A 12,360-nucleotide genomic window follows, 5' to 3' on the forward strand; every position below is an offset into this window, starting at 1 on the left:
CCTGACAGGTTTGCTAACCCTAGAGGTGTCTGAGTGGCCGCACTAGGACGCCCACTGGAGACGTTGGGTGCGGTGGCTGGATGGGGTCGGATGCAGGAGGGCGGCGTGCCACAGTAAGGTGCCCGTTCTCCGCTTCCACTGGGCGATGTCCAGCTCCGCTTTCTGCAAACAATGTCACAATGGAGCCAGTGCGTCAGCGGCTCCCGTTAGCTGCGGGCCCAGATTGCGAGCTGTTTGTGAATCTGATAGAAAGGGCCGGGGTGTTTCCAGATGAATAAGCCCTCAGCGAGCCAGAACGGTGGACCGCTCTGGCGATTGTGGCGCTAGCGCAAACTGTAGCGGGTGGGGCCCTCGAGACATTGCCTACTGTCGACCGTTCCTTTTGCATGGGTGCAGTTCTTTACTGGACTCATGGGAATGTTTTAAAAACATTCAGATCTGAATCACACACCCCCCTGTTTTTTTTGGTTTTTTTTGTGATGTGGGACAATTCGTCCGTAGCTATTTTTAGGCCTGCTCATCACGGGGCCCGCTTCGCTCGGGGGTCGCGGGGGTCAAGCTGGACGTTGGGGATCTCGTAAGATAGTGGGCCGGGTTTGGCAGAAGATGTGGGAACTGCTTCAGCTCCAAAGAATGAGGGGGTGGGGATGAAGCACTTAAAAATAGTTCCCTTTCTAAACATTTTGGGGCCATGAGAGTTTAGAAGGACATGGGTTGCAGAAACGATAGCAAGAGCGTGTCGTTGGATTCACTTTGAATGGAATGCAGAATGCGAATCTTCACAACCGTGAAGGTGAAACGATTCAGGAAGGAGGCTCACCGTTGATGATGTTCGTATCCCGCCTTGCATTTCGCGAGCTGTCTAGAAAGGGAGTGGCAATCCCGTGTTATTTAACTTGGAGCCCTGCGTCACAGCTCCTGGCCAGCCAGCCGTGTCTGCTTAAGATCTGTCGGCTCAGACAGAACTCCATTCCAAAAAATTCACACGGCCTCCTTTATACTCCTGGAGGTTATGTGTGTTTTATTTACCTGCAATCTTTGTCAGTGCGGCACTAATTGTCTAAACATTTGTTATTTGTCATTTAAAAAGCATAACACTTTGTTTCTATTGACCCTAATTGAGCTGATAAATGGCAAAAAAATGGCTGGTTTTGACTCAGTAATATTGGGTTTAAAAATAGCGACTCCCTTGTGTTATTTTTCAGTTCTGGAAAAAAAACAAAAAACATCTGGTATTGTGGAATAGCATGCTTAAAAACAAAACCGGGAACATCATGTCATGTGTCATGGACAGTTTCTCTTTGCTGCTTTACAATATTCCCTAGTGTACACAATGACTGTCCGTGCTCCTTGCTGTTGTGCACGTACAGGAAAAGTAAACCACAATTTTCTGCAATGTGCATATACTTCCCTAAACATGCATTACAACAAAAGTTGTAATGCATGTTTAGTGTTATAAATTTAATGTACTTTTGAAATTGTACTGTGTGTGGCTCAAGATGAAATCTTTTTTTATTTTATTAAATGAGCACTCTGTCACAAACCTAGCTGTTTGCTAAATAGTTTTTGTCACACTACTTGCTTTTTTTCATCCTCCCTCCCACTCTCCCTTTCAACCTCCCTTCCTCACGCTTATTTATCATATCCTGGCCAGACGTTTTCTGCTGATTTCAGAGGGCGGCAGAACAGCGAACTCATTACCCAGCAGTTTGTATCGAGCTTTAAAACATTTTTAAATGACATGCTGTGGCTATTTGCGACCCTTTGTCCAGATGCGACCTTACAGTGCCAAGTCTTATCAGGCAGGCTGCTGTTACGAGCCTCACAGCTGGGCCGCCCGGGTGAAGTCTAACTGATCTCTCAGCTGTATTCTCTCCCTCCCTCTGAAGAGGCCAGTATGATGACTTTTACAGCCAGTGTGCAGGGTAAACCATTACCTCTGTGTAGCACAGTGGTTCGCAAACTCGGTCCTGGGGACCCTGCCTCCGCTGGTTGTCATTTCTGCCACTAGTGCAATCCCAGAATTTTAAAAAGCTGTACACTTTTATGTTTTCATATTTTGAGGGATTGTTTACCCTCTTAAACCACATTATGTAGCAGTGCATGCCATGACGAATAAGTCTCATATTTACATTGTGCTGAATTGTTATATCTAGCACAATGTAGCACACTGGCACACGCCAGTGTTGCAGTGTATGGAAGTTAAGATTTTCAGTTTAGGGCAGCGCTTTTCGAACGCTCTCCCCAGACTTAGTCATTCCTGTCTGAACTCTTCCCTTTTAAAGGGGGATGCAGTTTAAACAGTTCATTCAGTTTAAAATAGAATGGAGACCAGGCGCAGCTCTTTGTTTATACTGGTGCCTTGCTTACCAGGGCTTAACGTTGATGAAAGACATGAGGTGTTCAGTATTTACATTAGTTACTCGCATACCCGGGTTAAAATTGAGCGGATGCATAATGTAAACGTGAGACTATATTAGTTCCTCATAATTAAAATGGAGCAAAGGTTTGGACTGGCTTTTCAATTACTGCTGCTGTGTTGAAACCAGACCTGAAATGCAACAGTCACTTACTAAAACAACGAATATCCCTGTTTGTAATCCACCCTGATAACTCACATTTCAGTGACTCTCTTTTATGGTTCCTCATTCTTCAAAACCTTGGCCTGCCGCATAACGAAAGTATGTCTCAGGAGAGCTGTGCCAGTGAAACATAATTTAGCGTTAACCTTCTGCCCGAGTGCATTCAGGTATGAGGCAACACGCTCATGCTCCGTTTCCCCGCTTAACGAGAACACGCCTTGCCAGTTGACACAGGTAAAGCACCTCAGCCAGGTTGCTTTGACCTTTTGTAATCGTTTCAACACAACAGAAACAAGAAGTAAAAGTGTCTCCTTGTTCGCTGCAGGTTTGGCGTCTCTAAATATTACATGTCATCTTTAAAAGAACCCTTTAAAAACATCACTGCACTTTGAATCCCCTCGTTAATTTCTTCATGTTTTCCCGTCTGTGAATTCAGATGTCGCTATGGCAATTGCATAACTCCAAGATATTTATTTTGGAAGTGAAGAGGCCCCTTTGTTTTGCATTACTTCTCATTTAGCAGCAACAGTGCTGCAGAAAATACGGTAGGGAAATGCCTAAAAATAGCGCCTCTGATCCCTAGAGATTGCACAGTCCAATGATAAATCCATCCCACTTTAACGGGTCTGTCCATTTTCTTCAGAAAACTCTGATCCAAAACAGGAAATGACTCTGCACCAGCTTGTAATCGTTTAACTAAACAGACATTTCCTGCTCTACTTGTTTTCTAACTCCCACCACACCGTCCCATCTCAGCCAGGACGGTTTCATTACCGGACCGTTGTTTTGATCTGTTTGTGCGGCCAAGGACCCCCAAGGTATTATTTGTTGCATGTTTATTCATCCGTTTGAGTTTCCTGAAGAAAGTGTGCAGTTTTCTTGATCTGGGATGAGTCACTACTTTGCCCATTTCTCTTTGTTCAAATGAAGTGTGTTGATGACTGTTGCTCACGTGTTGCTTTATGCTCATTGATCGAATGCCATGGTTGTCGAGGCGATTACTGTGGTGCTCTACGCTCCCGTGTGGCAGAGCACTCTCTCTGCACTTTGTATGCGGTAACACTATACCGTTGTGGGCTTCACTTTAAAAGTCCATCAATTATTCAGCAGGGCTCCAGAACTCTTTCTGGTGTGACCAGAGTGGCTTATGACTGCTATTAGCATGAGGCACAGCGAAGGTGGGGGTGGGCTATGGGCTTTGGCTCTGAGCTTGTAATGAGGTTGGTGACGTGACGCGTAGACGCCCCCCCCCTCCCCCCTGCAGGTAAAACGGCTCCGGCCGTCGTAGTGCTCGGGCAGCAGTAGGGATGGAGGAGTGTGGGTCCACCGGCCGCGCGCACCCCTGGAAAGCTGCCACCATGAAGAGGAAGGCCTGGGCACTCAGCCGAGGCTCCTGGCAGGCGTCGGAGTCTCAGGACGGGCACCCCGAGGGGCAGGCGTCGGAGTCCCAGGACGGCCACACTGAGGGGCAGCCGTCTCCGCAGCCCGCTCCAGATAAAGTGCCGGCCGCAGAGGAGCCAGGTAGGACTGCTCTTCAGCCTCGTATCACAGCCCCCGCTTCCGCCCCACCGCTAGAAGGGGGTGGCCTGAGCTCATGACGGGTTTGGAGCCCAAATTGGGCGCTGAAAGCTGGCCCCCGGCGATGTAATGGAGGATGAGCTGGAGGGGGAGTTACAGCGGTTTGGCTCTCTAGAAGTCTGCTTAATGCTAAATCATGGTCATGATAAACCATTAAATATCGCAAACATAGACTTTCTTCGCCATGGGGGAAAAGTAATTGAACTGTTTTCCGCGTTTATTCTGGTTGTGCTTGCCACACGCTTGTGTCAAGCAGATTAATTGCCTTCCTTGGTGAAAACCTGGGGTCCGTGAGAAAGCCACGATTAATTTTTTTTGTCTTTCCTTCTCCAGGACGGATACCTAACAAAATTGCAAGTTGGCTCAAGGAATGCAGGTATGGTGGAATATAGAATTATCCTGGGTTACTTGTATTGTCTTTTGTGGACACCTTTATTGCTCAAACTTCCATTGTAATTAAATGTTGTGGTGTGGAAGGATAGTGGTGATTGTGGAACCCTGAAGGTGAGCCTGGAGGGGCTTTGTCAATATTAGGAATTCTTATTCAAAAATTGTTTGATGTTCACATTGAAGTACACTGTGACTCTTAACTACTTTGTATGTCAGACTGTCATGTGAATGAAGAGATGCTGTTCAGTTCCTTGTGAAAGGGGCCCTTTCAAGGAAGTCTTCTCTTGTGAGGCCTAGTGACTTTTTTAATCGGAGCCACCATTGTTCTTGAAACAAAGATGCGAGCCTGGCGCTCAGGGCCCTATTCGATGCTGGTGAGACTTGTCGTTTCGGTCCGCCATTGGCGAGTTATCGCTTTCTCTCCCGGTCTGCTTGCATTTGAGCCACACCACTGTTTTATTCCTTAGCAACCCTTTTGGTTGAGGTCAGAGTTCCTTTGGTGGCTGATTGTGTTCTAGCTTTCTCCTGGCTTCAAAACAGCGCAGTTATTGTAAGTTCAGCGGAAGGTGCCTTTTTTTTTTTTTTTTCTTTGGCCATGCAAAGTGCGTTTTTCTTTCCGGTCCTTGAGTGGAGAGCTTGGGTCTTGCCTCTGAAATCATTACATAAGTCCTTAATTGTATGTTAATTGTGGCAGTGTGTTAATCACATGCACTGGAAGCTTGTTTTCCTAGTCAAATCTACAGTTGGCTGTAAAAGTCCCTGCGACGTCAAGACTTGTGTGCACATGATACCTGGCTGACGGGAAATGACGCGGGTCACAATTACTGGTATCAGCGGCATAAATTAACAGGTTATTTGTCTGCAAACCGTAGCGTGTGTCTATAGACTAGGCACCTACGACCATGGAGACATGCATGCGTTTCCATACAATGTTAGTACTGTACACATTATTCTGACAATGAAACCAAATCTGCAAGTCTGCAATGAAGGTAAGCAAACATAAGCGCAAGGCTTTCTGAAACAAACAGACGAAACAAGCTAAACGGCATAGGGGGGAGGTGGGGGGGGTTTCCAAGCGGCAGACTATGGAGGTGTCAAGGTTTTTATCACTTTCCAGCGAGGTGAATGAGTGAGACTGTTAGTGTCCATCTCCCAGGCTCCGGAGCAGATGTTATGCGTGTGTTACGTTCACACGCCGTTTGGCCCTGACCCGCTTAAACCGGAATGTTCTGAATAAAACCAGAAGTGCAGATCGCAGCAGCATTTTGTCGGAGCTGCAGTGTGTGAATGGCTTTGCACTCGGGGGGCTTGTGTTCAGTGGGGAACACGAGTATGTTTTTGTGAAGGAGAGAGACTGAGAGAGAATGACCGTGGACTAAAGGATGTGGATGTTAACGTCTCTCTCTGTCGGCAGGACTCCCCTGGGGGCCTCTCTGGATGAACAGAGTAACACACCGACCAAGGGTGAGCTTCCCACAGCACGGCTACACGCACTGTTAATCAAGGTGCAGCTGCGCGTGTCTGAGCGCGTGCGTCTGTGTCACTTGAGATTTGCAGAAAGCTCAAATGGTTCAGGTATCTGTAGACACAAGTGGCACATGAGCATGTACTCACACACACACACACACACACACACACACACACACACACACACACAGACTACCCCATCACACAATACAGCCAACTGAACTTTGGAGCTACAAACAGACTACCAACATAGAGATAAGAAAATGTTCCAGAAATCAATCTGCTTTCCTGTCATTCTCCACTTTTTACTTAAAAATGGACAAGAGCTCTATGGAACAAATTCAGCGTATTATCCTAACCAGGACTTGCACATAGTGACGACAAAGTATCGCCTTGTCCAGACCATGGTATTCCTACCTTAATAGGGTCTCCTTTTGATCAGTGGCCCTTCAGGTAAGACATAGCAACATGAAAAACATGTAAATCATTAATATGTTTTTTGATTTAAGCACTTCTTCCCAGACATTTGTGAATTTCTTGTTTTCAGTACTTGAAGAATATTCATAACCTACATTGAATGTTCCTTTTTCTGTACTTTCTCACTATTGTGAAATATGAACTTTGCGTTTTCATTCTGAAAAAAGATGTAGCAGTGTAAACGGTTATTTTGCTGACCTTTGTGAACCTTTCTCTACAGGCACAGTAAAGCACGCATGCAGCTTTGAGGATGACCTATCTCTGGGAGCGGAGGGTGAGTTTTGGGATTTTCCTTTCGGTACAGCCAAATCTCAATTTTTCTCTTTGAACTGGGTGACCACCAAAGGGGGTTATGGGCAGGCCCTGGGGGTTTGTGTCATATAAAACATCCATTACATAACTTATTATTCCATCATCTTCTTATGCTCTCTTTATATGAATGAAATTTGGCTTGTTATTTTTCTTTTTTTATTACCATTCAGAAAAAGATTTTATGTGCTTGGGGTAATAAGACCGACTAGTTCAGATAGCTGGCAGGCCTGCACCTGGCATTTTGGCACCTTATGGAATTCACTCTCAGCAGGTTCTGAGCGGGAGGCTGTGGCATTTATTTGTTCCATATGGCCACTGTAGAACCCCCCGTGGTGCCCTGTCATTTGAATGAAGGGGACAAGTAAATCATGAAGAGGGGCTATGCCCCCCCCAAAATCCAGTGAAAACAGCACTGGGATACATTCACTCCTTCCATTATTCATGGTGCTACATCGTTCCTTAACTGTACAGCTGTGGCCCTGAGATGCTGTGGCCCTCTGGGACGCATTCCTCCAGGCTCCCAGTCCCGGTCGCATTGCTCTTGGTCTGAAGTTTTTAGTACCGTTACGGTGCATTCCCCTTGTGTGAGGGAGGGAGCTATTGAAGAGAAAGTGTGGGTTCTTTTTGCTGCATGGCCTTTTTGGTTTTTATCAGTGGATTTGTATTGGTCAGTTCAATCAAAGCTTGAGGCACAAGGTGTTATACACGCATTTACAGTGTCATCGTGCTCATCTAGTCGGGGCTTGGCCTGTGTGCAAATTGGAGAAAATAATATTTGGTTCCTTTGGTACAGTCCAATCACAACAGTCATCTAATTTAACCAATTAGCCGACATATCATTATAATATTTTATCAATTTTATCATCATTCTAGTAATGAGTGCAGATACTTTACCTAGACACATTTGTTACATACACCTATACACCAATTTGTTGATATCTATTCAGCCAATCATGTGGCAGCAACTCAATATATAAAAGCGGCAACACCAGTGTCTGACCTAGGGCACCTAAGTGGTCAGAAACGACCCTGCATGCCTGTGTGCGCTAACGGCTGTCTCTCAGTGAACAGGGCACCTGAGGCTCTTCCACATTTGGATCAAAAGCTTACTGAATTGATTGACTCATTTCCATTTCTGTTAAAACAAATAAATTTGCCTAAAGTGATTGCCCATGGGGCAAGAAGAAATTATTCATATATGGGGCCAATTCCTGGATGAGGAACACAACACCTTGCCGTAGTCAAGGCCCAGAGCTAGGGCAATCCCTTCCCAGAGGGTTTCATGAGGTAAACTCATGACTCGAAAAAGGCGTGTTAGGGAATTTTGCATTTTGGGGTTGTTGTGCAATGTGGTTGCTTCCTAGGCTTTTGTTGCCATTGGCTATGAATGCATGGAGTGCAAACTATGAATGCAAATTTAATGGTTGCTTTTGGCCCTAATTACGGTCTATTATTTTCGACTTGAGTTTTTGAACTGCCATCTCATTGTCTGTCAATCAAGCAAAAAAAGAAAATGCCAACTCCTTGCTAGTCCAGAAGGCAAGGCACTCCATGGAAGAGCCGTGTGCCGGTGAGACTTTCGACAAGTGACTTTGCGGCCCTCTTGCTTCATGTTTAGGGACTGCCTTTTTGGTCAGATTTAGTTTTGTTCTTGGTTCATTGGCATAGGAAGAACTGGGGGATGTGTAAAGGTGCATTCAGACTGGCAGTCTTGTACATATGGAACAGGATGGCATGTGGGCTTGTCGTCACCACCCACGCATCACTTCCAGTTCTGCTTGTGCGTGTTGTTAGCAACAAGCACAGGCAGGCACTTGCTGCCTGGCAGGAACAACTTGCTTTAACAGTCAATCCCGTGCCATACCTGTTCATTACAGGCACACACAAGGGGTGATGACTAAAAGTGATTGGCAACAGCAGAGATATCCCACCTTTTTTGGGGAGAGAAGCATGACTTAACATATTGACAAGTACAGGCCATTCAGCCCAGCAATGCTTGCCCTTTCTTACCACTAACATGTACCTAATGCTTACTTTACCTAAAAGCCTACATTGTACCTAGCACAGTATCAAGCCTGGTCTCAAAGAGCTTGATGGTCCCCTCTGAGAGCAAGTGTGAGTGACTGCTCTCTGTGTGGAAGAAATTCTTAATGTCTGTGTGGAATTTAATCTTTACCAATTTCCATGTATGCCCCATTCTGCTAACTGAACTCAACTTTAAGATTCTCCTGAAGTCATAATGGGGATTAATGGAATCACTCCTGAATCTCCTTTTACAAAGCTTAAAGAAATTAAGCATCTTAAGTCTTTCCTCTTAACTGGGAATTCATTTGGTTGCCCTTCTTTGAACCTTTTCCAGCACCTGTATATATTTCTTGTAGTACTGTCGCCAGAACCATGCACATTACTCTGTGTGGTCTGGCAATAGTATTGTATAAAAGAAGTATAACTTCCTTAGATTATACTCAATACTTTTAGCTCTATAACCCAGCATCCTGTTGACCTTTGTTTTTACTGCTACAGCACAGTGTCTAGAACCTGAATCAGCTATTAAGTTTTTTTCAAAAAACTCGAATGTTGTACCCCCCCCCATCAAGTAATCCAGCCTTGCTTTTATTTGCCACGTGTAGAACTATATTGAATTTAATTTGGTTTACACCCACTTCTGGATTTGATTCAAAACATCTTGGATTATTTTAGTAGATTCCAAGCTATTAGCTGAACCTCCAAGTTTTGTATAATCTGCAAATTTAACTGATTTACTTTCAATGTCCTTGTCAAGGTATTTTATGTGGAATGGAAGAGTGGCCCCAGCACTGATCCATGCTTTTTTGCACGCCAGGCCTGCCAGAACTGTACTCTGTTGCACCTCTCAACTGACAGTTTGAGAGTTCTTTGAGACAAACTGCCTTTTAGTCATCAGCTATCTGAAACCTGGCTTTATCTGTTTAACTTACCTCTTATATATAACACCAATCTGGCAAGTTTGTGCCTCAGAGATGAAGTCTGGTATAAACCACCATCCAGAACAATTCTCAAGAACCTTTACACCTGGTTATTTTCCAGATGCTCACTACTAAACTTGAACCTGTGTGGTGCTGTATAGAGGAGTATAATTGTTTCTGAAAATGTGGCGAAATTGGGTTTCTGAAGAGTTTTTGAAAGCATAATGGCATTTGGTCCATAGTCCATAATCTGTAGTCTCCTAGCTGAATTTCAGTGCTTAGCCTCAAGATCTTAATTTCCCCCTGTTTTGAATGGTTTCCATTTAAAAGCATGTATTTCACCCCCAAGGTGACTGCAATTGACGTAAATTCAGCAATTATGGGTGGCCTGTAGTGTAGTGGTTAAGGTACATGACTGTGACCCGCAAGGTTGGTGGTTCGATCCCTGTTGTAACCACAGTAAGATCCACACAGCCATTGGGCCCTTGAGCAAGGCCCCTAACCCTGCATTGCTCCAGGGGAGGATTGTCTCCTGCTTAGTCTAATCAACTGTAAGTCGCTTTGGATAAAAGTGTCAGCCAAATGACATGTAATGTAATTATGGATTCCAAGACGCATAAGCGTTAAGAGTTATACAGTTCCAAGAGTCATACAAAGAAGTGACTATTGAATTGGATGGCTGATTTAGCATTGTATTTGTGCTACCACAGCACTGCAAGAAATTGTCATAAAAACCAGGGTTTCTTTGTCTCTGAATAAGTTGTCCTGTCAAACTTTCCTTCTGAATTATGGTTATATTCTGTTCCTGTCCTCCCTGCAGCCAACCACCTCCGGGCTGGCGGGACTCCATCGGAGATACAACGGTAAGTGGAGCTCCCAAAATCCTCCACAAACCTCGCCGTCCCTGGCTGCGGCTGACCTCCGCTCACCTCCCGTCTCTCCCACAGTTTGGGGATGCTGGCCCAGGAGAAGCGGACCCAGTTCAAGCAGAAAGGGAGGAGCATGAACTCCACGGGTTCGGGGAAGAGCAACACCACCGTGTCCAGGTGAGGGGAACAGCATGAGGTGTAGGGCGAAGGCCACCCCCTTTCACCATGCCCCACACGCTTTTACACATTCTTTCATTTAGTTTTATGCCTGACCTCTCCCTTGCCTCTGCTAGTGTTTCAGAGCTGCTGGACCTTTATGAGGAGGACCCAGAGGAGATCCTCTACAACCTGGGCTTTGGCAGAGAGGAGCCGGACATCGCCTCCAAGATACCCTCCCGGTTCTTCAACTCCACCTCCCATGCCAGAGGGATCGACATTAAGGTGTACCTGGGAGCCCAGCTGCAGCGTCTGGAGCTGGAGAACCCCAACTACGCCCTGACAAGTACGCCATCCGCACAACAAGCCAGTTGTGTCGTCTCTGAGGGCTCCTGAAGCCATCGTTTCCCAGGAAACCCATGTCCCCGTGCACTCGTAAATGGCAAAGTGGAGGAAGGCGGAAGTTGTTGGATTAGCCTGTGGGCATGTCGCTGCTTGCTAGCCTGTGAAAAGGCCAGCCTTGCATTTCTGATTCAGGGCTCCCGATCTGAGGGCCCTTTTCCGGGAGCGAGTAGGGACAGCCCCTCTCGCGAGTGAGCGAATCCGCACAAGGGTGCCTTTGTTCCACCCCCCCTCTCTCCCCCAGTCAGCAGAGAGCACAGCAGCATAGTAGAGCGGACTCGAATTGGACTGGCCCGCAGCCGGGCTGCTTTATTGTGCCTCGTTCGCTTGACTGACACGGCGGGCCTGGGCTGGAGGAGGCGGGGAGCTTCGCTCGGGCAGGGAGGGGTGCGAAGGGGCGGAGAGGAGGCTGTCCAATGAGGCGCTGCAGCGCTTTGTCTTCTGCGACAGCTCTGGTTGGAATGTCTCGCCTCAGCTTTCTTGTTCGTTGCCGCGTATATGTCTGTCACGTCGTTGCTCCTTCGGTTTCTAAAGCCTGTCCTGTCTCAGTTGTCTGGATGTAGGAGGCCTTTGGAATGTGCTTTGGGCAGAAGCACACACTGTTCTGTAGCGCTCCGTTTCAGCTAGCTGGCCTAATGAGGCATTGTGCAGGTGCACACGGCTTTGACAAATGTGCGCTAGGCAGCTTAAGGGAAACATGCTTCATGTTTGAAGGTACTTTCAGTCCACTAAGGGTGAGAAACTTGAGTCCCTGTGCTATGAGAATCAGACAATGATGTCTTGAGCTCCTTGAGCATCTCTTACAGTGCCATATTGACTTTTCTTGCGTAACATCAGTTCCGTTACATGCACTCTCTGTCTCTCTTCTCTGTCCTTTGCTCTCCCTCTTTCTTTTTCTTGCTCTCAAGTTCAAGATCAAAAATGCTTATGCATATTATGGGGAAGAAAAACAATGTTGTGCAATGAATGCTTTCTCTGGCCCTTTTACAAATATACTTTTTTTCATTTAAATGTGCTTTATTGGCTTGAAATGCATACAGAATATTGCCAAAGCATTATATTAAAGTAGATTTAAATGGAAGGAAAAGACAAGCACTGTAAACATTTTAGCTAAGAAACATTGGAATTATATTATTTCTTTAAAGGAAATTGCATTATACATTTCACTAAATGTTTTTTTTA

General features: G+C 45.8%; 1 protein-coding gene across 2 annotated transcripts in view; it reads left to right on the forward strand.

Moving 5' to 3' along the window:
- itprid2 (ITPR interacting domain containing 2) overlaps positions 1-12,360 on the forward strand; it is a 43,787-nt gene that overhangs the window by 14,460 nt on the left and 16,967 nt on the right. The window contains exons 1-8 of one of the 2 annotated variants that reach the window (XM_061235321.1): positions 705-830; positions 3,847-4,103; positions 4,494-4,536; positions 5,965-6,014; positions 6,715-6,768; positions 10,572-10,614; positions 10,699-10,797; positions 10,914-11,122. In XM_061235321.1, the coding sequence (XP_061091305.1) occupies positions 3,890-4,103; positions 4,494-4,536; positions 5,965-6,014; positions 6,715-6,768; positions 10,572-10,614; positions 10,699-10,797; positions 10,914-11,122 (712 nt within the window). In that variant the 5' untranslated portion in view covers positions 705-830; positions 3,847-3,889. Of the gene's footprint in view, positions 1-704; positions 831-3,846; positions 4,104-4,493; positions 4,537-5,964; positions 6,015-6,714; positions 6,769-10,571; positions 10,615-10,698; positions 10,798-10,913; positions 11,123-12,360 lie in introns of those variants that run through there. The other variant, XM_061235322.1, reaches the window with a different exon arrangement.

This window comes from Conger conger, chromosome 3 (assembly GCF_963514075.1).
Source record: "Conger conger chromosome 3, fConCon1.1, whole genome shotgun sequence".
Taxonomy (NCBI): Eukaryota; Metazoa; Chordata; class Actinopteri; order Anguilliformes; family Congridae; genus Conger; species Conger conger.